The 26,114-nt window shown below is 43.7% G+C and overlaps 1 protein-coding gene across 6 annotated transcripts in view; it reads left to right on the top strand.

Annotated features, from left to right (window-relative positions):
- Nucleotides 1–26,114, top strand: part of LOC138758024 (E3 ubiquitin-protein ligase MARCHF1-like) — a 459,755-nt gene that overhangs the window by 301,851 nt on the left and 131,790 nt on the right. For 2 of the 6 annotated variants that reach the window (XM_069926295.1, XM_069926294.1), the window contains exon 1: nucleotides 14,858–15,984. The exons of 3 other annotated variants lie outside the window; for them this stretch is intronic. In XM_069926295.1, coding sequence (XP_069782396.1) covers nucleotides 15,853–15,984 — 132 coding nt within the window. In that variant the 5' untranslated portion in view covers nucleotides 14,858–15,852. Of the gene's footprint in view, nucleotides 1–14,857; nucleotides 15,985–25,647; nucleotides 25,820–26,114 lie in introns of those variants that run through there. One more of the 6 variants, XM_069926300.1, reaches the window with a different exon arrangement.

Raw genomic sequence — 26,114 nt, 5'->3', positions numbered from 1 at the left:
GGATACCTGGAATGCAAGGGTTAGTGCATGAGGAGCATTGGTCAGCTCTTGAACTGAACTCGTTGGAGTACAGAAGGATGAGGGGGGACCTCATTGAGGCCTTTCGAATGCTGAAAGGCCTAGACAGAATAGATATGGCAAGGATTCTAGGACAACAGGGCAGAACTTCAGGATAAAACGGCATCAATTTAAAACAGACATGGAAAAATTTTTTTAGTCAGAGGGTCATGAGTTTGTTGAACATTGCCACAAACGGCTTTGGAAGCAAGGTTATTATGTGTATTTAAGGCAGAGATTGACAGGTATTTGATTAGTCAGGGCATCAAGGGTTAGGGGAAGAAAGCTGGGGAGTGGGGCTGAGTGGTTGGATGGATCAGCTCAAGATTAGTAAGGCAGAGCAGACTCGATGGGCCAATGGGCCTACTTCTGCTATAGTGAATGTCAAGGATCGATGGAGAGTCCATCTTGACCTGGTGGGATTTGAATTCACATCTTTGGATTGTGAGTCCAGCTTTCTTGCCTAGTTTTCTGATAAATTGCTGTGCAACCATGGTACACAGACATCATATAATTTTGTCGCCAAGAAATCTATTTTCATTTTATGTTTATTGTCATACATCTTTAATCTCCCACCATATCTGATGCATCTCCTTAATTGACCTCAGCAGGCTTATTCACAATTGATTAACAAAATCTCTGTTTCAATACTAAGTGGGTCATTATAGTAATCAAAGCATATTATGCATAGCTGTATACATTTCATTTATTTCTGTGACATTCAAAAGTGCGATCTATTTCATCTTTGATGGAATGATTATTAGTCAATAATATGTCATTCACTCATTCTAGTCCTCGGCCATCTATTTCCAAAGTGTTAGAGATGAGCCTTAGCTCATAAACCTGAGACTAATTATCACAATTTTATAGACGTTCTGATTTGCAAGTTATTTTATAAATTTGGAGCATATTTTTCATGTCAATCAAGACATTTCCTTATCATATTCGGTGCACACCAAGCATTCAAGGTCTCCTTCAATTTCAGTCACCTGCCCTTTTTTCACCCCTTCTTCTGCATCTTATTTCAATCAGTGTTATCCCTTTTACCTCCTCTCGTGGCTCTGTCCTAGTATGAAGATCTTTCTGATACATCTCGAATTTTTGTCACTTTCTAAATTAGTTTTCAACTCTACTTTTTAAAAAAAGTTAATTTAAATCCATTTCTCCTTGCTTAATTCCCCTTTTTATTTCAAAGACAGCAACTGCACTTAATGTCTGAGCTTATCCCTCCGAAAAATATCCTGTTCAGTTTGTTTTGAATCATTTGACTCCTGCACAGTACTGTTCATTAGCCATCGTCACAAACCCACTTAGCTCTGCTAATAGTCTACGGTGTGCCGTTTGGATTTGTCCTTCTTCACCTCTTGAGTGCATTTTGTATTTTCACCCAAATCATCTCATGCAACTGTAAATAATTTCTCATCCTCCCCCTTAAGATGGTATGTGCAGAGTTTCAGTTTTCTCACAGAAAATGTATTTGCTGTAAAACCATTAACTTTTTTAAGACCTTGGCTATTAACTACCATTGCAACATAGCCCAATGTTTAATTTTGAATTAAAAGTCTTTGTGTGCAAGGCCTCTTCATTGTTGTTTATATCAGAGGAGGTTTGTCATGTCATAAATGTGTGGTGTCATTCAGATAGTAGAGAGAGTATGAAAAGTACAATAAATATGAAATATCTGTTAGTTCCATATAATTTTATTCATCAGGTATATTTAACACCACAAAAGTTATATAATATGAATTATATTTATTCATATTTTACAGGTGTTTTAGATGTGGACAAGAAGTTGGTACTTTTTTTGCATTTCACTTGGGAGTGTTCCACAATTAAATCTTTTCGGCTTAATTTGGGTAATTTAGAATGAATCACTGAAGTAAGATTACCACAGGACCCAATGTTATTTTTACTGGGAGATGTTAGAGGAATTAAAACTAAAATAAAATTGAATATGCATCAAGTAAAATGTGTTCAAATAGCTTTGGCAATAGCTAGAAAATGTATTGCTATATCTTGGAAGTCAGATATTGATTTGGGAATGAACTGATGGCATGCACAAGTTCGGAGTTGTATTCCACTTGAGAAAAATTACTAACAATTGAAGAGATAAATATCATATTTTGATTCAAATATGGAGCATATATTTACAAATTGTTGGTATTAAAATTTAGATGTATCTTAAACATTCCCTTTCTCCTATCGATCTCTATGAATACATGTGTGTGTGTGTGTGTGTGTGTGTGATTGATATGTTTGTATGTTTGTGTGTGCGTGTGGTTGTGGGTAGTTTTACTTTTTATTTTTTATATATAAAATACCATATGTATTTGGATTAAATTTGAAATATTGTGATATGTTAAGTGGTTTTATATTAAATAAAAGCTAAATAAATAAATGTGCGGTGTGTTCATGGTGAAAGCGATATGAAATTAAATCATAAAAAATTATTACCAACAATAATTTCTGGCTAATAGAAGAGCCACAAAGGCCACAATAATTTTATAGATAGTAAACTGAAATAATTATTAGTTTTTTTAAATCTTGGAATTTACTTGGAAAAATGGCATGCAGTCAAGGTGTGAGAGAAAAGGTGAAATAAATTAAAAGGACTCAATGGGGTAAGAAATTGTTCAATTAGTCACATTTAGAGAGAGTCAGACTGCTGATCCTTGATGACATCCACACGTATTGGATAATGTTGGAGCAGAGATATCATTAGTGCTATTTTATGTAAATTAATTAATGAAAGAAATGGTGTCAGAGAACTATTGGGGACTTGATGTGATTCCAAATGGAAATGGAACAATTCCAGAGACATATGATAACAATGTGAGCCAAAGGAAAGATAAGGATTAACTTCAAGGTTACTCTCACATTATACCTGGTACAGTCAAAGAATTCCTCTGCCAACAATGTAGTAGTGCAATTCTAAGGTGTATACATTTGGAAAAAGTAAGAGATGAAGATCACAATTACAGATATTACAGTGAAAATATCCATTAGTACTCATTAAGAAGCAGCGTTGTGAGGTTCATTCGGGAGCCTGTTGGTGCACAATTTCCTAATCTTAAATCTTCTCCTGGATGGGTGGATGCGTGGATGGATCCTTCTGTCCCAGGTAGCAGGGGGCTTTGATGGAGGGGAGGGAGGTTTATACAATTTCTGAGCTGCAGTCTCCACGGTCTTCCGCTTCTTCCAGTGTTGAGCAGAGCAGCTCCTGTATCACACTGGGATGCGTCTAGCTACATCTACAGAAGTTAATGAGGGACAAGCATTGAAGCACTTCCATGACTGTTGCATTGACATATTTGGTCCGGGTCAGATTTACTCCTAATTACTTGAAGCCATCTACAGTCTCTACTTCAGCTCCACTGATGTGGACAGAAGTGTGGCCTCTATGACCAACCTTCTCCTGAAGTCTTTAGGTAGACAACTGATGTCTCAGTGAACTTAAACATGGAGGTGGAATGGCATTTGTTTTTGGTCATGGATGTAGAGGCAGTATAGTAAAAGGCTGAGTAATGGTATTGAGTGTGATCATGGAGGAGATGTTCCTACCCATCTTCACTGATTGCATTTTGTTAGTTGGGATGTTAAGGACCCCTCTTTCTCTCTTTCTTTGCCTCTCCCTTGGTCACATTTGCTCCAGCTCCCCATTCAAGGAGCTATCACCTTCCCCTTCACTTCCCAGCATTTTTTTCTTTGCCCTCCCACCCCTATCCAACTGTGACTTCACCTGTTGGCCTGTGTTCATCCCTTGCCCTTCCCCCTCCATTTTATTTAGACACCTGCTTGCTTTTTGCTCATACCTTGATGAAGGGTTCAGACCCGAAACATTGGGTGCATGCCTTTGCTACATAAAGAAAGCTGCATGACCTGCTGAGTTTCTCCGGCACTTTTGTGCAGTCAGCATCTGCAGACTTGTGTGTTTAACTCAAAAATGCTATTGTTCATTTCTAAGGATTAAAAGTGAGAAGTTTAAGGACAGGTTAAACTTGTGAATAATCTTGGTTGGAATACATCTGAAGAACTCTCAGTTCTTCTGATCTTGACGCTGTAACAAGATTAAAGGGAGGATGAACTACTGAAAGATATTTGATTTCATCAGTTTGGGCCTTTTTTCAGGTAAACTGAATTTCATGGGAACATGATATTAAGGTCATGAAAGAATTTAGAAGGGTAAACAAAGGATGTTAACCCCCCCCCCCTTCCTATTGAGTCTAAGACTGGAGACCACAAAACTGAGCCATAATTGAATTCAATTCAGGAGAAATGCCATTGCCTCGCGTATGGTTAGAGCGAAGAATTCAATCTCAGTGATTAAGATGACACATTCAGGAAGGTGGTTGGTCTGTCCTTAAATTGCCACAGAAAAACTGGGTGAGTTGATGGGGACAAATGAGAGAGCACTAGTTATCATAAAATAATTAGAAGAATGAGACTGGCATGATGTCTCTGAGATCTGGAATAGGCTCGAAGGGCTAAATTAACTTCTTCAATGCCTTGGGGAATAATAAAAGTGAAATAATAAAATGAGCGGGGACCTTCTCCACCCACAGATGCCTGGAATGCACTGCTGGAGGGAATGGTGGAAGCAGCGATTACAACCATATTTAAGAGGTGTCCAATCGAGCAATTCTTTGACTCAGTCATAGAAGGCTGTGGCCAAGTGGTGGATGATGAAATTGTTGTGGGTGGTTGGAGGCCTTCAGTGTGGATGCACTGAGTTGATTCCATGCTAGGTGAATCATTGATGCTGATTTTAAAAGCTGCAACAAACACATTTTTTGACTTTGTCAGAGATTTGGATGCACCACCTTGTTTGGTTTACTGAGCAATTTTTGCAGACAAAGGTAATACTAAGTAAAGGGTTCAGCCCGAAAAATGTGGAATGGGACATTCTTGCTTTAAGAACCAGTAATTATGGTGCTCTCTTGTTTTGAAAAAGCCTGCATATTTACAGAGGTCGCTTGAGCCCAGGAATGTATGCTTTCCATGGCAAAATGTAAACCTAAGGAACAATTTATTGTATTCCTCCTGGAGCCCACCACCTCAACATCCCCTCCCCAAACACTGTGCAGCTGAACAGTCACATTCTGTGCACCAAAGTGGCCACTGTGCGTGACACGGAAATGACGTCCATGTTGGGATGAATTGGGTCCAGAGGATCTCAATCTTATTTTACCAACTGCAGATACAATATCTCTGGCTCTTCACTCAGCTCTGTATAAACTCTAGAACAGCAATTCATACATACAACTGCTCTTCATTGATTACAGCTCAGCCTTCAATACCATTATTCCCTCAGTGCTGGTCAAGAAGCTCCAAACCCTGGGCCACTACACCCACCTCTGCAACTGGATCCTTGATGTCCTCATTGGAAGACTACAATCAGTACGAATTGGAAACAGCATCTCCCCCTCACTGATCATCAACACAGACGCACCTTAACGATGTGTGCTCTATTTGGTCTACACCAATGACTGCGTGGCCAGGCACAATTCCGGCTATCTACAAATATGTCAATTACACCACAGTTGTCAACAAAATCACAAATGGCCATGAGGAAGTGTAAAGGAGGGAGATAGATTAGCTCGTTGAATGGTGTCATGCTAACAATCTTGTGCTTAACTTTAGCAAAACCGAGGAGATGATTGTGGACTTAAGGAGGAAGTCAGGAGAACACAATCCAGTCCTCATTGAGGGCTCAGTAATGGCAGGGTCAAGAACTTCAAATTTTTGCATGTCAACATCTCCAAGGATCTGTCCTGGAGCCACCATGTCAATGTAATCATGAAGAAGGCACACCAGTGGCTATACTTTAAGGTGTTTGAAGAGATTCAGTATGTCACCGAAGACTCTCGTAAACGTCTACAGGTATACTGTGAAGAGCATTCTGGCTGGTTACATCACTGCCTGGTTCAGAGGTGCCTCTGCTTGGAACAAGAAAATACACTAGAGGGTTGTTGACTCGGCCTGCGACATCACAGGCACCAGTCTTCGCTCTATCAAGGATATCTGCATGAGGCGGTGTCTCAAGAAAGCAGCCTTTATCCTTGAGGACTCTCACCACCCAGACCATGCCCTCTTCACTCTGCTGCCATCGAGAAAAAGGTACAGGAGCCTGAAGATGAGCACTCAGCAGCTCAAGGACGGCTTCTTCCCCGCTGCTGAACCAAAGACACTGCCTTACTTTCACTTTTCGTGCACTATTTTTATTTTGTAAGGCGGCTTCTATGAATGTTTGCCCTGTGATGTTGCCACTAAACAATGAAGTTTGTGACTTGTTCATGACAATAAATTTTGATTCTGTGAGTGAGACTTGAACAGGAAATGGGTGTGCATCCTTTAAAAACTGGTATAAAACAATTATGGATGATTTTATTTCCAAATACAGAAGAAATAGGTGAAGTTTTCTAGCAAGGGACTCCCCTGTAAGCTGCAGGAAGAGTTCTGTTTTTAATCTCTGCAGTAAAATTAAAGACTTCAAGGAGATCTTATCTCCTCGTACCCTTCAGGCACGAGGGAACCTTTTAGAGTTATTTCTATAAAATTACTGTCTTCTCATATTATAGCATTTAAAGGAAGGAAATTATATCTGCTACCTTCCAATAAAATTATTTTTCAGCATCTCTCCAGGTTCACTGTGAAGTCTATCTTTATTACTACACTGTAGATGCAGCAAGCCTGAAATAAAATCAGCAATGGTCAGGCTACATCTGTAGTCAATGTTTAAGGTTTCAGGTCAGTGACCTTCCGATTGACCATTACACTCCTTCACATCCAGTGCCACTTCTCTGTCACTTCTAGGCAGTTTCTCTTCCCCTCTACCACCAGCTGAATGGAGTTGTACTTCAAAGTCTGCAGATGCTGGGATTATAGGGCAATACACAAACCTACTGGAGGATCTTGACTGAAATCTCATTCACGTCTTCTCCAGTTTCTGTTAAAGTCTCTATCTTTTCCCTAACGTTCTGTCCTCCAGCTCTACAGCCCCTTTTCCTCCCTCTCCTATCTCCTACCCCCGCCCCGCCACCACTTCTCAGCTTTTTCCTCATACCCTCCCACCTGTATCCACCTATCACCCCATACTTGTTAGCTATGTTCCTTCCTTTGCACCTCCCTTCCTCTTCCCCTCCCCACCCTAACTTTTTATTCAGGAGCCTGGCTCCTTTTTTTTGCTCGTGCCTTGATAAAGACCTTAGGCCCAAAGCGTTGGTTACCTTTTACTTCCTTTTGGTGCTGCGTGACCTGCTGAGTTTCTCCAGTCCTTTTGTGTATTGCTCAGCAGAGGCTGAAGCCTCATTTTCTTAATCCCCCATCACAAGTTTAAATTAATTTTTAATTAAGCACAGTAATTGGTCCTTCTGGCTTATAAGCCCACACTGTCCAAATACACCCATGTGATCAATTAACCGACTATCCCCATAGGTCTTTGCAATGTGTAAGGGCACCCAGAGGAAGCCAACACAGACAGTGAGAGAATTTCCTTATTCTGACAGAATCTAACCTGGCTCACTGGCACTGTAAGCTATGCTAAGCATACTGCTCAGTTCAATATTATTTCAAGCAATTCTTTCCATCATTCTTCATTCTGCACCAATTATTTGGCCTAATGTCTTCCACTGTACATCTGGTTTATCAGTGTCCCTAATTTTCAATCTCACTGACCCTTTCACCCTGGATCCTTGCCTCCTATGGATTTCTCATTGCATTGCAATGAGCCCAGTCAATCTCTATGCTTTGCTGGCCTAATTACAAGTTTTTCTTTTCATTCCACACCCAATTAACACTGGGAATTGAAGAGGGGGCCTATGCTTTTCCATACAAGAAAACACAGCTTCCTTCAACATGTTTTCAGTAGAAAGCTGAGCTTCCCAATGTCCGAGAGGAGAGGTCTCTGCTCGAACCTGGGGAGCTGTTATGTCGAGAGAGCCCATCTTCCTGCCTGCTGTGCGAGCCTGATATTGAAAAACATCTTGAATTGATGTTTCCAATAACTGGGAGAATCGCCAATCAGAGGGAACAGTCTCACAAAAAATGACGTTCTCTCGGAACAGAAATGAGGAGAAATTTCTTTTGTTAGAGCATGGTAAATCTGTGGAGGCCAAGTTGTTAGGTGTATTTAAAGATGAGGTTGATTGGTTCTTGATTAGTGAGGTGTCAGATGTTATGCGGAGAAAGGGGCAGCACATTTAGCGTGGCGGTTAGGGCAACGTTGTTGCCGCAACAGCTATCGGGACCGGGGTTCAAATCCCTCGCTGACTGTAAGGAGTTTATACACTCTCCCTGCGCCTGTGTGGGTTTTCTCCAGGGGCTCTTGTTTCCTCCCACCATTCAAATTGTACTGGGGGTTCTTGGTCAATTGGAAGGAACAGGCTTGTGGACCAAAATGGGTTGTTACCGTGTCATGGGTTTTTAAAAAAATAATGAGAATGGAGTTGAGAGGAAAAATGCAACAGCCATGATTTGAATAGCAGAGGAGACTTGATGAGCTGAATGGTCTTCATTTTGTGGCAAAGTCTTCTGTTCAACTTTGGACACAAGACCAGGGGATGAGTGATTAGCTCACTAATTACATTATTTGATTTAAAGTGGAATGTCTGCTTGTAAATGTCTGATGTAAGAATATGTTTGATGGTTTGATGGGCATCTCTGTGTTGCTGCTCCAGGTTGTGTAGTTGTGTAGTGGTGAAAGTTGTGGAACCCTCACCATAACACATCCAGTGAGCCATGGCACATGGGGCATCATTTGAACACATTTAGTCCAACCTGGTGTATTGGGTAGTATGGTTTTTGGTGCCCAGTATTAGCTTCTACTGTGCTGGAAATAAATTTTACATTTAACTTTGTAGAGTTTCCCTCCTGAAGAAGAACTCTCTTGACTATTCGCCTTGAAGACCTCTTGGACCGTGGCTGAAATGTCATCAAGAGACAGCGACACGAGAGACTGCAGATGATGGTATCTGGAGCACATTAAAAAAAAGCAAACTGCTGGTGGAACTCAGCCGGTGAGGCAGCATTTGTGGAGGCAGAGGGATTGTCAACAGATAGTAAAAGAGTATCCGATTAAGGTCTCGAGCATTGACATGCTTGCAGTGCAGTAAGTACTGGCAGCTGTGTAAAACTCCAAATGGGAAGTATTTCCTTCCTCTCTGCACTGACCATTCACCAAAATAGTTATACCTTCTCCCATTTTCTCCATTCTTCCCACACTTTCAGCAACACCCCAGGATTCCTCCACACAGCCACATGCTCAGGACAGGTTATTGTGGCCAATCATCCTAGCATCCCACTTATCATTGAGAGGAAACAAGAGCACGTGGAGGAAGCTTGCATGGTCACAGGGAGAATGTACAAACTCCGTGCAGGCAAGACTCGAGGTGAGGCTTGAACCTGGGCCTTTGGCACAGAGGCAACAACCCTATGTTCTCCGAGAGGATTCTGGAGGACTGTGTGTGGAGTAGTCAAGGCTGCTCTCTTCACAATTAAAAATATTCTCTTCTTTTTAATAGTTGTACAACATCACACCCAAGGAGCCAAGTTCTGGGCTGATTTGTACTAACTGGCAAGGTTCCAGTGAAAATCAATAGCATGATCATATTATAGAGTTTCCATTGCAATGGAACATATCCAAGATGTGTAGTTTCATATTAAAAATTAGGCATTTAGTGGCCATCGACAAGTCATTAAATCAGATCACACAAAATCATAGTCTGAAAAGAAATAAATTAATTGCTCTCAAAAGTCCAACAATCTGTTGAACACACTTTGAAAACGTTGTCCTCTTGAAAAAGTAACATTTTTGCTTCATCAATATCTATTTCCCACATTGTCTATTTTAGATTCCATACTTCTTCATGAAGAGTTCAGTGTAAGCTTGAATATTTGTTCATATATTCAAAATATATTAAGTCAGAGGATAAATTATGCATCAATTAACTTTTGTATTTCCAGGAATGAGAGCACATCTGAGATCAAGATCATTATAATAGTAAAAATGCAATGCTGGAGAAACTCAGCAGTTCAAACAGTGGCTTTTATATAGCAATGTTGGGCTTACGCCTTTCATCAAGGTACTGCACTTTTGTGGCCTTCTCTACATCGGAGAGACTGGGCACAGACTGGGAGATTGTTTTGCTGAGCACCTTCACTCTGTCCACACCAGTGACAGGGACCTGCCAGTAGCCAACCATTTCACTTCAACGTTACACACCCATCATCATGGCTTGGCTTCGTGAATGAAGATTTATGAAGGGGGCTGTTCACGTTTGCTGCTTGCTTGCTGGTGGCTGACGAGGCTAATGTGGGACAGACATGCCCGGCTGCAAGGGAAATTCTATACTGGGTTTGGTGCTCCATCTCCTTTTATCCTCAAGGTCAGCCCTACGAGCATTCTCGAAGGAGGAGACAGACTGGTGAATGGTGTGTCACCAGGCCGCATAATCAGATGCTAGAGCAGACCACTGGTCATGGTCAATGTGGTAGGCACCAAGGAATTTCTTCAGAGAGTCCTTGTACCTCTTTCTTGGAGCCCTTCTGTCATGGTGGTCAGTAGAGAGTTTGCCATACAGCACAATTTTGGGCAGTTGATAATCCTCCATCTTAGAGAAGTGCCCTGCCCAACGTAGCGGCTCCCATACTCACATGTTTACCCATGGCCTCATGTACCATCCCACCAAGCCCACCTGTAAATTGGAGGAGGAACACCTGATTTTCTGACTGGGCCCTCTCCAGCCGGGTGGCATTAACATTGACTTTTCTGGTTTCTGCTAACCTGCTCTCCCTTTTCTCCCCTTCCCTTCCCTCGGTCTTTTTTCCCTCAGCTTTCTACCCCCTTCCCACTCTATTCACCTAGCAATCCTTCCTCTCCCTGCTTACTGCTGTGCCCTCCCTCCCTTCTTCATGTATTACCTCCTGCCTTTGCGACCATGCTTCTCCCCATGCCTCCCCCCCACCACCCCCACCCTTTACCTTTTTGTTCAGATGCCTGCCGACATTTTCCCATGTCTTGATGAAGGGCTCAAGCCAGAAACATGGGTTATGTATTTTTATCTTTGCTATATAAAGCCCACCTCACTGACAAAAGACAAAGGAGGGAAAACCCAACACCCAACCCCAACCAACCAATTTTCCCTTGCAACCGCTGCAACCGTGTCTGCCTGTCCTGCATCGGACTTGTCATCCACAAACGAGCCTGCAGCTGACGTGGACATTACCCCTCCATAAATCTTCATCCACGAAGCCAAGCCAAAGAAGAAGATAAAGGGTACTGCTTGACCTGCAGAGTTTCTCCAGCATTGTGTTCTTACTTCAACCACAGTGCCTGCAGACTTTCAGGTTTTACTTTATTATAATAGTATAAGTGAGATGCAATATTTTTTTATTTTGCCTGTGCTCCAAAAAACTGACTACAACTCTACACCTCATTTCTAATCACTTGACTATCAACCCACTCTCCTAAATCTAATGTGTAGTAATATGTTTCTAATTATAGCCTATGACTTGTAAATGCATAGGCGCCTTCACTTATCCTGCATTAGTGTTGACAGTATTGTAAATGTGCATTAATATTGTAATAGCATTGACATTGGTTGTTATTAAAAACCTCTATATCTGTGAGGAATTGTTCACTTCCATAGAGCTAGTTCAGCAGGAGAATGATCTTGCATGCATTTTTCAGTGACTTTTCTGTGAAAATGATGTCTGAATGATGTAAAAACAAAAAAATGCTAAAGGAACTCAGCAGGCCTTTCAGTGTCCACAGGAGGTAAAGGTATCTATCTACACAATGTTTCAGGCCTGAGCCCTTCTTTTCAAAGTACAGAAGGGCTCAGACTCAAAATGTCCGTTATAAATCTTTACCTTCGATGGACCTGCAAGACCTGATGGCTTCCTCCGACATCTCTGTGTTCTGACGACAATAACAGCATCTACAGACTTTCATGATTCACTTGACTTCTGAATGATGTTATTGTTCTTATACATGTGTAAAGATGGATCGTTGATTCCATAGTGAAGCATAGATTGGACAGATGTGGAATCTGTCAACTGGCGGAAAGAATGACTACATTAAGAAGAACCTGGACTTGAACAGGGAAGGGGAACATCTGATGAGATTAATCCCTCCAACAGTTGCTCTCTTTTTGTTCTGCCTCATGCTCTTGCTTTTTCCATCAAGCTCCTATTCCCTTTCAGCAGGCAGGGGGTGTCTCAGAAAGCAATAAACCGAGGTGGGCTTTTGAAATAGCAAGTTTCAGTGGAATGATTCTGGAAATCAGCTCCAGATGAAATACTCAAGGCTTGCGATTTGAAGATGTGCTGGGCTCACAGTGAAGCTTATACATGGCAGAAAAACACAAATAAGACTTTCAAGGGAGCACATCTTGATTTTAATGCACAAAAGTGATGGAGAAATTCAGCAGGTCACACAGCATCCATAGGGGGCAAAGTTATTGTGGTGGTGTAATCACTGGACTGTCAGTTACTGCCTGTGGCTGCCTGCGCTCCTGGACTGCCCACTGCAGGGTGCAACCTATTGTACCTGCAAGAAGGTAACCTGGGAGACTGGCTCAAACTACTCCCTGCCAATCACGGCTCCACATAAAGGCTCACCCCTGGGCAGGAGCAGAGGACACGGAGCCAGAGAGGATACAAAACCTGGTGTGCAAGTTTTAAGCTAATTAAAGTCTGTAGTACATCCTTTCGTTGTTTGTGCCTATATGTTCACACTGCAGTGCACCAAGGTTATATAACCAACATTTCAGGCCTGAGCCCTTCATGTAGATATGAGTAAAAAAACAGGCAAGTGCCTGACTAAAATTATGGAGGGATGGGCAGGGGGAGAAGTTCAGCACCAACGCCCCCCCCCCCCCAGGCAAGAGCTCATATGTGAATGTGGGTGGAAGGGCAGATGGCCAAAAGGCTGAGGATTGATAAAGGGAGGGAATGGCTCACTGAATGAGGAGGGAAGGGGATTAGGATCTTGCAGGAGAGAGAGAGAGATAGAAAGTGCAAAGGTGCTCAATGAAATGAACTCCCACTTTGCATCCAGTCTCTCCAATGTAGCGAAGACTATTCCCTCTATGACACCATCATCCACTCACATCCTTTCCCACTTATCGCCACCATGGCAACTACCTCTGTGACCATAGGTAATGCTACTTTTGCACCTACACCCCCACCACCATTTGGAGTCCCCAACAGTCCTTCCAAGTGAAGCAGCACTTCACTTGTGAATCTCGGGGTCATCTAGTGCTCCCATTGTGGTCTTCTCTACAACAGAGAAATGAGACACAGACTGGATTTGTTTAGTTGAGCACCTCAGCTCTGTACACTGCAATAGGGGAGACCTCACAGTGGCCAATCATTTAAATTCCATGCCCCACTCCCTTGCTGACATGTCTGTTCCAGCACTGTCAAAACAAAGCCACCTGCAAATTGGAGGAACAATTGGGCACTCTTCAAACAGATGGCATTAACATCGGCTTCTATTAGTCCCCTCCCTCTCTCCTTTTCTCCAGCTCCCCACTCCCTTCCCTCTCTACTTTAAGAGCTATCCCCTTTCCACATCGATTCTCAGCTTTATTTACCTGCTAACGCTCCCTTATCCACCTATGACCTCTTGCCTGTAGGCGTGTGCTCACCCCTGCGCTTCCCACCACCATTTTATTGAGGTGCCTGCCTGTTTTTTTTACTCATACCTTAACGGAAGGCACAGTCCTGAAATGGTTCTGCCTCTTTGCCATAAAAGAACACTGTGACGTGCTGAGTTTCTCCAGCACATTTGTGTATTAAACTACAATCACAGCATCTGTATTGTGGGAATTGACTTTCTAAACCGAACTGAGAAAATATTGCTCAGTTAACCATATGACACAGCACTGACTAACCTTCAGCTGGCAGTTGGTGACATGTATATGCAAACTATTTGGGTGCAAGCAGCACTTGGCATATATGAGCCACAAATCAAGCACATATGCCACATTAATTCCTTTTTTAAAGAAAGAACAAACAAACCTGCCAGAATGAGGGAACATAGCTGCATTTAGAATTTATGCGTTCTGTTAAGTTAATTAATGGCAGCCCAGTACTGTAAGACTAGATGCATTCAAGAATTTCTTCACACATACAAACATATGATAACTTTCCAGCACATTTTGTTTCTTAAGCTTCAATTGCCTGCGCCTGGCATCTCTTTGATTGTGTGTCTCAATGTCACTCTTGCTTGCTTCCTGTGTGTTGCAGAGAACAGTCCCTCAGAATCTTCCTGTAACTTGCGTGACAGACACATTTATTCCTTTGAGCGCATAGGTTTTTTCAAAAAAGTCCAATGATTTCCTCCCTCCCTTTCAGGATTGTGATGCTAACGTCTGCAATCTGATTTAAACCCTTTGTCTCAGCATTGTCCTGTTCCACTGGTGCTACTCTTCACTGCTTCCGTTCTGAGGCATAATCTGCTGGATTTCATCTCTACTTTTAATTTTTATTTAAATTTAGTCATACAGTGCGGTAACGGGCCATTTCACCCCACGAGTCCATGCTGCCCAATTTACACCGAATTAAGTTACAATCACAGTACATTTTGAGTGGGGGGGAGGTGTGGTGATACGAATATGGTGACTGTCAAGGGGTAGCTGGCCCGTCCCCCACTATTAACTGGTAACTCCTCCCCTTGTGATCCTCGAATGAAGGTCAACCTCCCTTTCCTCAGTCGAGCACTTGGAATCGGGCCAGCTACAAGTCTAAAGTATAATAAATTCTATTGTTCCTCACTCTTCGGCTTTGGAATTGTTGATAGAGCCTATCAACTTATTATACCTTAAATTTTCAACATGGGATGAACAAACTGCTGCGACCCAACAGGCTAGACCTCAACCCACAGATGCCCGGACCCCCAGAGATGTACGAGCAGTAGATCAAGGGCTTCACAGAATTCCTGGAAGCTTCTGAGGGTCCCATGGACTCTGACGAGAAGAAACTCAAGTTACTGAAAGCGAGGGTCAACCGCCATGCGTACTTGGTGATCAGGGGCTGCATGACCAACCCTGCTTCCATTATCAAGCTTGCTTCGCAACCTCTACAGACTATGGGTAAACGAAATCTACTCACGGTACCTCCTGCCCTCAAGAAAATAACAACAGTTTGAGTCTCTTGATTTCTTTCAGGTCCTGCACGATCTGGGGCGAGAATACAGGGGCTATATTCCTGCCCCAGTATCGGACCAGTATGTGGAAGAGCTGATCCAGGATGTCTGTGTTGCTGGGGTGAGGTCCGATTACATTCGACAACGACTGCTAGAGGAAGACAGGCTGCTATTGCAGAGAGCCCTCCAGCATGCTAAGACTTTAGATCAAGTCCACCATAACGCTGAATCCATCGTGGCCAGTGACGGGCCCTCCATGTGAGGGCTGCGGGTGCAGCCATTTTGGGACACAGCATCACAGACAGTCTTCATAGAAGGAGGCACTGACCCCACCACTGGCTCCACAGCCGAGCTCATGAAGAGGTACTTCTATGGCCAGTAGAAGCACCCCCGGTGATGCAGCCCAGTGAGAGAAGCCACCTGCTCAGGATGTGGGAAAACAGGACACTATGTGAGAGTGTGTAAGTCGAAGCCTTCCCTATCGAGCAGCACTGTGTGCATCCTTGGGGGTCGGCCATCGAATCCGACTTCACTTCCTCCCGGAGCAATGATGTCGCTTCTGGCCTTGAACTGCTTGATCACGAGCGCAACCTGGGGATCGCTATCTTTGCCGACTCCATTTCATCTTCCTCTCCCGGTGAGACTGCATGGTCAACATGGGGGCCTCCAGCTTACTGAACTGGCACTCCTCCGACAGTGATGGTGACCCGGTACTAGCATCCATCATCTTGGATCAGGGCAGCCGTCACTTGATCACCCACTGGATGATGGTGATTGAGGTAAATGGGAAACAAATTAACTGCCTGTTCAACAGTGGAAGCACTGAAAGCTTCAATCACCAGGACACTGCTCACAAGCTCTCTCCCATCAGATCAACAAGTGGCACGATATCAATAGCCACAAAGAACCAATCTTCCGAGATCCACGGGTATTGTATTGCGTTGTTAACAGTGCAGGGTGAACGTTATGACAATTCCCATTTACTGTTAATGCCTCAGCTCTGTGCACCGATCCTTCTGGTGCTGGACTTCCAAAACCAATTCAGGAATGTCATGAAGGCATTTTGGGGGGCCCCCAACCACCCATCACTGAGTACAACCCCCAGCTCACAGACCCCCTGCGGCCAGCCCCATCCTGCAGTCTCTCCACCCTCCACATGCCCCCACCATCATTGTTTGAGAACCTGACCCCAGACTATAAGCCCATAGTAACTAAGAGCAGATGCTACAGCACTGAGGCTCACCTCAGATGCATCATGGGACATGGCATCATTGCCCCCGACCCTGACTGCATGCATCCCCTTATGGAATTCCTGATCCCAGGAATTTCAAGACACTAGAAAGGTGCCTGGGGTTCTTTTCCTATTACACCCAATGGGTGGCCAACTATGCCAATAAAGCCTATCCCCAGTAAGATTGACAACCTTCCCCTTATTGGCAGAAGCCCGGGCAGCCTTTAACTAGATCAAGGGAGACATGGCTAAAGCCACGATGCATGCTGTAGATGAATCCATTCTGTTCCAGGTGGAAAGCGATGTCTCTGACTTCACGCTGGCCACCACTCTCAACCAGGCAGGCCAGTAGCCGTTTTTCCCCACACCCTTCACGTCCCTGAGACACGGCACTCCTGTGTCGAGAAGGAAGCACAGGCCATCCTTGAGGCGATGCACCACTGGTGTCATTTACCTGGATGGGAAGAGATTTACCCTCCTAATGGACCAAATTGTGGGGTAAAATCAAAATTGACAAAATCCTGAAATGGAGAATCGAGCTCTCCACCTACAACTACGACATCCTATACTGGCTGGACAAGCTCAACGACCCCCAGACACCCTATCATATGGGGCATGCACCAGTGTGCATCTCACCCACCTCCAGTCCCTCCATGACGACCTTTGCCACGCTGGAGTTACAAGATTGTTCCACTTCATGAAAGCCTGGAACCTTCCCTACTCCATTGAAGATGTTCAATGGAGATGACCAAACACTGTCGAAATGCAAACCACAGTTCTTCCAGCTCGACAAGTCGCACCTCATAAAGGCCACACGCCCCTTTGAATGACTCAGCATTGATTTCAAGGGGCCCCTGCCCTCGCCCAACAGGATCGTATATTTCCTGAATGTCATTGATGAGTACTCCAGGTTCCCTTTTGCCATCCCCTGTCCCAACATGACCTCAGCCACTGCCATAAAGGCACTCCACAGCCCAAGACATCACAGGCAAAATCCTCCCCACCACCAAGAACATCTGCAGGGAACATGGCCATCATAGAGCAGCAGCAAACATCAAAATCCCACACCACCCAGCACCTGTTCTGTTCTCACTGCTACCATCAGGAAAGAGGTATAGGTGCCACGAGACTTGCACCACCAGGTTCAGGAACTGCCTCTACCCCTCCACCATCAGACTCCTAAACTCAATCAGGGACTCATTTAAGGAGTCTTGTACACTTTATTGATGTTTTTTTAAATTCTCTCACAGTTAGTTGTTCAGATTTGTCATCTGTTTATAGTTCTTTATTTTTTTACATGTATATGCTGTGTACAGTTTTTTTTTTGCACTGCCAATTCATGATAATTCTGCCTCACCTGAAGGAAAAAGTATCTCAAGGTTGTATGTTATGTCATGTCGGTACTCTGGCAAGAAATATGAAATGCTGGATGCCCAGTTTCCTGCTTCTGGAAGACCTAGTGATTAGGACACTGACAGTTAGAGGAGATGACTAAGCCTGGGAGCCCTGTGATCCCAAGAGATCAGAAGGAAAATATTATACCAACCCTGACCATGGTCCACTGATAAAATCCAAAATCCAAAAGGTGATGGAAAGCAAATACTTAATTAGGGATTGGTGGATATAATCAGCAGGCCATGCAACATCCTTGAAGTAGGGTTCAGGCCTGCATTTAATACAATCATTCCCCAGAGGCTGGTGCAGAAGCTGTCCTCACTGGGACTCTACATCTCTCTCTGTAACTGGCTTCTGGACTTCCTAATGGAAAGACTACAGTCTGTCCAGGTTTGTAGCAGAACATCAAGCACCATCTCACTGAACACTTGTGCTCTTCAGGGATGTGTGATCCAGCTCCAATATTGTTATCAAGTTTTCAGATTACACAACAGTAGTTGGCCTCATCAGCTACCATAGAGAAGAGATGGAAAATCTCATGATATGGTGCGAGATTAACAACATGGGTCTCAAAATGGTCAAGATGATCATGGACTTCACAAGGACCAGGAATGACCACCGTCCACTGCACATTAATAACTCTGTACTAGAGAGAGTGGAGAACAGCAAATTCTTTTGTGTCTTTTTGAGTAGTGACCTATCCTGGACACACCACATCTCCTCACTTGTCAGAAAGATGAAACAGTGACTCCACTTGCTGATAAGATTGAAGCAGGAAAGGCTTCTGGCCACCATCATGTCAACTTTCTACTCGAGCTCTATCGAGAACATCCTGACCGGCTGCATGTTCTGCTTTGTGGTGTGATATATTTGCTGTAGAGAATTGGATCAGAGGTCAGTCCACAGGACCATAAGAGTGACAGGTAGGAACACTGGGGTCTCCCACCATCCCCTGTGCCCCATTGCCATCAACGTGATCTACTAGGATTATTGCCTGAAGAGGGAGAGTAAAGTAATTGAGGACCCCTTCCATCCATATTGCATCTTTCAGCTACTTCCATCAGGAAAGAGATACAGAAGTATCAGAGCCAGTAATACCAGGATGAGAAACTGCTTGTTCCCACAGGCAGTGAGAGTGTTGAACAGCTAAATGGACTGTTCACACTAATCCTCCAAGTCGCTGCTATTTATTAAACCATTTTTATTATTTTTATATGTGCATATTTGTTCTGTGTATGTATTGCTTCTCGGTACGTGTGTTACGTCTGGATTTGGGTTTGCATATTTTGCACCGAGGACTGGAAAATACTGTTTCGTCAGGTTGTACATGTGCATTTGAATAAACTTGAACACAAACTATACCTTTACCTCCTATGTGTGCTGCAAGATCTGCTGAGTTCCTCCAGTAATTTTGTTTTTACTACAATCACAATTTTATGTTTTACTCTTCAGAGTTCCGTTAAGTTTCCTTGACGTGGATGAATTGATGGGGACCTCAGATTTAGTCAAGTGTTTTGCCATCTGACTAAACAAGTACAATGTGCCAAGATTGCATTCTCTGGTCCTCGGTGGAAAACACATAGATGTACAATCAGACCTATCACACATACAAAAAAAAACACATGCAGAATTCATGTATACAAATGAATACATAAATTTTGCTTCATGAATATGAGAGTCTCATATGGTCAGTGTGATCAGTTCCTTTGGTTGTTCAGCATTCTCACTGAACATGGGAAGAAGCTGTTCCTCAGTCTGGTGGTGCTGGCTCTGATACTCCTGTATCCCTTTCCTGCTGGGAGCAGCTCAAAAATGCTGTATGTAGATTGGGAAGGATCCTCAATGATGTTGTGCGCCCTCTTCAGACAACTATCCCGGTAGATCATGTTAATGGGTGGGACAGAGATCTCTACTACTTTTGTGTCCTGTGGATTGACCTCTGATCCATTTCTCTGCAGCAACTGTTCAACACTATAATGAAGCCGGCCAGGACACTCTCGATAGAGCTCCTGTAGAAAGCCAGTAGTCTTGCCCACTTCAGTCTTCTCAGGAAGTGCAGTTGCTGTTGCACCTTTCTGACAATTGAGGAGATGATGAGTGTCCACAATAGGTCACTAGTTAAGTGAACTCCTAGGAACATGTTGTTGATGGCTAGTGGAGGGTGGTTATACTTCGTCCTCTTGAAGTCCACGATCATCTCCTTTGTCTTGTTCACGTTGAGACTCAGGTTGTAACACTCGCACCATTCCATGAGATTTTCCACCTCTTCTTTGTAGTGCGACTCATCATGGTGGCTGATGAGGCCGACTACTGTTGTGTCATCTGCAAACTTGATAACACAGTTGGAGCTGGATCTGGAGATACAGTCGTGAGTCAGTAGCATGAACAGGAGTGGATTGAGCCCACAGCCCTGAGGTCCACCAGTGCTAAGCATGACGGTGCTCGATGTTCAGCTGTCAACTCAAATAGACTGCAATCTTTCCATTTGGAAGTCCAGAATCCACAGAGAGAGATGTTGAGTACCAGTGAGGACATCTTCTCCACCAACCTCTGGGAATGAGCATATTAAATGCCAAGCTGGTCTAGCCTGGCATGTGAGGCATCATTCTTCAGGAAGGCTAGGTCAGAGTGAAGAGACAAGGCTATAGTATCATCTATGGAATGGTTTCTTTTATAGGTGAATTGAAATGGAAGGTGTGCTTTGATGTGTTCCATTACCAGATGCTAAAAACAATTCATAATGGTGGAGGTCAATTCCACAGAGCCGTAGTCATTGAGGCCTGTTATTGTCACTCTCTTGGGTACCAGCATGATGGTGGCTGTCTTGAACCCTGTGGGAACGATGGGCTGCTGCCATAAGGTGTTGATGATGTATGTGACTGTGGACTGTGCAGTCCTTCAGTACCTGACCTGGTATGTTGACTGCTTCCGCTGCCTAGTGTGGGTTCACCTTGGATATGGTTCTCCTCACCTCAGCCATTGTAAACAGGGAGCCCATTCATCAGGGCTACATGGAGCTTTCTACGGTGTCCTTCTGTTATTCTCCTCAAAACGTGTATAGAAGATTTCAATCTTTCAGAATGTTGAGATTTTGTCCTTAACTTGCAAGGTTGACTTGTGATCCCTTATATTGTTGAACCCTTACTATGTGAGCCTCATGTTGCCGGTGTGATACTGTTGTCTGTGTATTTTCTGTGTGTACCCCCCCCCCCCCCCTACCACCTCCTCCAACACTGCTTTGCTTTCCAGAATGTGTGTACAGTTCAGCCCGGTTGATCTTAGTGCCATCCTATTCCCTTGTCCTGAACGACACATTTTGTTCCTCCTGGACAGGCTTAGGTCTAACAGCATGAACATTTTAGGCAAGCACCACCTCCATCTGGTTCCACTATTCCTTCCATACGTACTCCAGTACTTACTTTGTTTCCTATCTCTCTAACCATTCTTTCCTCCCCATCCTAGTTGTCTCTCCCACTCACCCTTTCACATCTTCTGTCCTATACCCTTTCACCACTGGGTCCCTCTGCCAGCATCTTTTACCCTTAATATACATATCACCCCTTTCCCTTCAGTCTTGATAATAGGTCCAGAACCCAAAATGTTACCTTGTAGCATTTGTGCTACCCAGGCGTGGAAAAGAACGACACACACCAAATCCTTGAAGTCGAGACTGGTTTATTGCACAGGCCTTCACGTTTATATGGGTCCCAGTCACTGACGTCAGGGCACCGCATCATCGGAGTGCCGGGCTGGGATTGGCTAGCGTCCCCGCCACAGCTTGCTGTCTTCCCACCATGCGGGAAATCATCTGGGACGACAGCCAGTGTCATCACCCCCCCCCCAGGTCCGCGCGCTGGCCAAGTTTGGCGGCCATTTTGTGGGCTGGTCCACACATCCATGTGCAGGCCACTACAAACTGACCATTTCTGACCATTTGAGTTCCTTGTTTTCTCAAGATTCCAATGTCTGAAGCTTTTGTCTTGAAATACGAAAAATATACAAGTTCTATGATGGTCGTGAAAGCACAGAAATGCTGGAGGAATTCATAAAGACTTGCAGAGTCCACAGGAAGTCAAGATATATAACTGATGCTTCTGGCCTGAGCCTTTCTTCAAAGCAGGCAGGAGCCCGAATAAAAAGCCTGGTGAGAAGGAAAGAAAGGGCAGGAGGTGAAACATAGACCAACAGGCAAAGGGTGTTAATTAGATATGGATAGGAGGTCAGGAGAGGGAAAAGGTGAGAATTGACTGGGGGTGGGGCAGGCTTGATTCCGTGAAGGCAGAGCTGGGGGAAAGGGGAGAGAAACAGAGCTAGAGGAAAGGAGCATGGAGGGGGGTCTAATGGAAATCAGAGAGGTCATTGTTAATGCCATCCGGTTGGAGTGTGCTCAGATGGAATATGAGGTGTTGTTCCCCTAATTTGCAGGTGCTCTCAGTCTGGTAGTGCATGAAGGTTAGGAAGCAATGAGGTTGGGGGCTGTGCTAGCAAGATGAGTTCAAAGATAGTGCTTGAGGCAGTGATTTGATACCTTTAGCGGGACCTGTTGAAGGCATAAGTAAGAGATGCATGAGAGTTATCATCTGGCTTCAGTCAGATAGAGGTCAGTGCGCCAGACCACAAGAGTGCCACCTCTGTCTATGGGTTTGAGAGTGATGTTGGGATTGGTAATGAGAGAGTGGAGAGTTCCGAGGGGGTGAGATTAGAATGAGTGAGCGGAGTGGTGAAGTCACGACTATTGATGCCTTGGTGGCAGTTGAAAATATAAAGGTCCAGAGCAAGCCAAAGGCTAGAAGGAGGTGTCCAGGCGGAGGAAGAAGGTTTAAGGTAGAAGGAGGTCTTGAATCCTGGTTGTAGATGTAGTCACAGAGATGGAGCCGATGGAAGAAGTATTCTGCATCGTGGCGTGTGGAACACGAGAGGTGAGCAGAGGAGAACGAAGGTGAGGCTTCCACTGAGGACATAGTGTTCCGAGTCCAAGGGGGAAGGTTGTAGGGGATGGTAAAGATCCAATGGGTTGGAGGGGGAAATCAATGGGGTGGAGAGTATCAGACGGGAGAGGAATATGGGATGGATCTGGAGGTGGAGGGTAGGACAGATTCAAGGGAGGGAGGGGAGGATTGGGGGTTCAGAGGGAGGAGGCAGAGGCTGAGAAGGACCACAGAGAGAGAGTTCGTGACAGAGGCTCGGTACTATGGGCCACTGGGGCCAGGGTGAGAGTTTTCCTCAGAGACTTTGTCCTGCAAGCCATCAGGGCCAGGGTTGAAATTCATGATGGATGCTCAGTCCTGTAGACAGTTGGGCATAGGGTAGGTGGTCGCAACAGAGGCTCAGTTCTTTAGGCCGCCAGGTCCAAGATGGATATGCATCGAAGGTCATAGAGACAGCAGTCTCCAGGGAGAGATGCTCTGCTTTTCTGGAAACATCCTGGTATTTCTCCTCTGCACCCTCTCCATAGCTTACACATCCTCCCTATAATGAGGTGACCAGAACTGAACACAATATTCTAAGTGTGGTCTCACCAGTGATTTGTAGAGCTGCAACTTGATCCTCTTGAACTAAATCCCCTATCTAATGAAGCCAGCATCCCAAAGGCCTTTTTAACTATCCTATCAACCTGAGCGGCAACCTTGAGAGATGTATGGATTTGGACCCCAGGATCTATCTGTTCCTCCACACTGTTAAGTAACTGACCATTAACTCATCCTAAAAATCTGACCTTCCAAAATGCATCACCTTTCACTTATCCAAATTGAACTCCATATGCTACTTTTCCGTCCAACTATGTAGTATTGACAATTCCATTGATTCGCTGAACAATTAACTTTCTTCTCTGCACTATACAACTCTTTTGTTTCTGCAAACCCAGCCCAAAAAAACATGGAGGCAACAGGTATATGTCAATATTTTTGGTCAAGCCCCTGCATCAGTGCTGAGACACAGACACAGTCAATGTATACTGTACCTTTGCTCCAAAAATCATGCATCACCCACTGAGTTATTCCAGCATTCTGTGTTTGTTTAGGATTCCAGTATCTGCAGGCCCTTTTGACAATGGGAAATAAATCATTAACTCAACATCAATCCCATCACGATGCTTGAGATGTTTGTAAATTTTCAGTGAGATCACCTCTCATTCCTTCAAACTCATGAAGACATCAGCTGGTATGCATAGTCTATGCCCGTACCACAAACCTGTCCTGTGTTCCTTCCAAAGCAAGTATATGCTCCTTTAGGCTGGGAGACTAGGCCATACACTGTCTTACCAGGACTGTATATAATTGGAGCAAATGTCTTTATTCTCGTACCCAAATTAATTTGCACTAAAGGGCAACTTATTACTTGATTTTCTAATTGCTTGCTGAATTTCCATTTTATCTTTCAGTGATTTGTCCCTCAATCCTTCGCTGCTTAATGAAAATGGCATTGTTTTATTTTTTTCTGCCAAGATGAATGCCCTCACATCTTTCCACATGTACTTATCCATTCAATTGCTGGCAACCTCTCTGTATCCTCCCCTATATCCCTCTCGGTTTGTATTATCTACTTATCCAAGACCCTCATCCAAATTATTGGTATAGATTGTGAACGGTTAGCACCACAACACTGATCCCTTTGCCACAGTTCCTTAATCTCTTTATTTAGTCTCTTTGCCTTCTGTCCATGCCAAATATTTTACCTCGACACAGTACACTGTGTTTTTGATAACTTCTTGTATGGTACTATATGCATGCTCAAACACATTACATCAGCATGTTCATCTTTATCTATTCTATTTGTAACAATTCAAACATTTCTACAAATTTACCAACTCTATTCTTTCATAGACTCTGCTCAATCCAATTTTTGTTAACTGGTCCATAATTTCCTGTTCTCTCTCTCTCTCTGTCTCTCTCAACACTTTATAAATGTTGTGGTTACATTTAGTAACTGTCGGAATCATTTTTGAATCTATTGAATTTTGAAAGATGACAACCCATAGCGTCTCCTTCAATATCTTAAGCCATTGGTTCCAGGGAATTTATCAGCTTTCAGATCCACTTTATCTTGCAATACAGTTTTTCATGCATGTAAGTTTCTTTGAGCTTAACTGAAGTCCAGAATAAGGAGTTAAATTGTGGCATTTTAATGGTTTCCCCACTGTCTCTATTCAGTGTGGTGAGCAAAAAATCTATCCCTTTGTATTCTTCCAATTGTCTGCATAAAGCTTCATTCTAACTAATGCCTCTTGTTATAATTGGATGATTTGCGATTTTTATCATGGCACCTCTTGCCAAGGGTATGCATTTTTTTTAAACGTAAAGGTTCTTAAATTATGTTTGTAAAACAGCAGCCTGTGCACCAGTGTTGACAATGAAAGAATAATTTCATTCTTGGATTATTCCTTTGCAACCAGATAATAAATGATACTGGGGCTACATTTTTTTCTTTCAACTTTGCGAATTGTTTTGTTAGCTCAAGAATGAGTATCTCCAGTCTGGTTTTATTATTCATTTGGCAACACTTATTCTCTGCCTCAAAGATAGGCACCCAGACAAAAGTAATAGAAAACAGCTGGATCATTTCAATATACTTATGCAGAGATCTGACATTCTCTCTTTGAAAGCCAGTCTTCTATGTTGCCCTGGAAGACAAATCCATTGGATTAAGGCCTTTTTAAAGGACTTAGTCTCAAGCAGTCATTTGATTGGCCTCTTTTAATGCTGCCAGTGACGGGGGAAGAGTTCTTTCATCTGGTTCATGAATTATGCACCCTGGCTATCTGCCTGATACAGCCTCTCTTCAGCATGCCCTGCCCTCACTACAGGACATTAGTCCCAGTGACCTTTTCTCAACTTTCCTGGAAAACAGATGTGAGGGAGAAGCTAAAGCTACAGAAGGATATTTAGCTGAAAGGTGAAAGAGACGATGTGGCTGTGAGGCGTGGAAGCTGAATGAAGGCTGAAAGTGAATGTAGCAATGTGCTGTCAGGTGGGAGTGCAGTGCTGGAGGTATGTGTGCAGGTAGCAAAGCTGTTTGCCTTTACTTCTGTGTTCTTTCCCCCCCCCCCCCCCCCCCCCAGGACTCTCATTAAATATCTCTGCAGATATTTTTTAAAATGTTTTCCACGGAGAACAGCTGGAACAGTCATCGTGATCCATGTGATACACAAATTACATTTGGATGCATTTGATGTTACTTAAGCATGATACATTATGATGAAAAGTGTCCACTATTTACATAAGTAAGGCTTGGATCATTAAAAAAAAACATAATTCAACAGCATTCAGTTTGGAGTTTTGAAAT

The sequence above is a fragment of the Narcine bancroftii genome, chromosome 3 (genome assembly GCF_036971445.1).
Source record: "Narcine bancroftii isolate sNarBan1 chromosome 3, sNarBan1.hap1, whole genome shotgun sequence".
Taxonomy (NCBI): domain Eukaryota; kingdom Metazoa; phylum Chordata; class Chondrichthyes; order Torpediniformes; family Narcinidae; genus Narcine; species Narcine bancroftii.
Note: the sequence above shows the minus strand (reverse complement) of the source record. Positions and strands in the feature narration are given on the sequence as shown.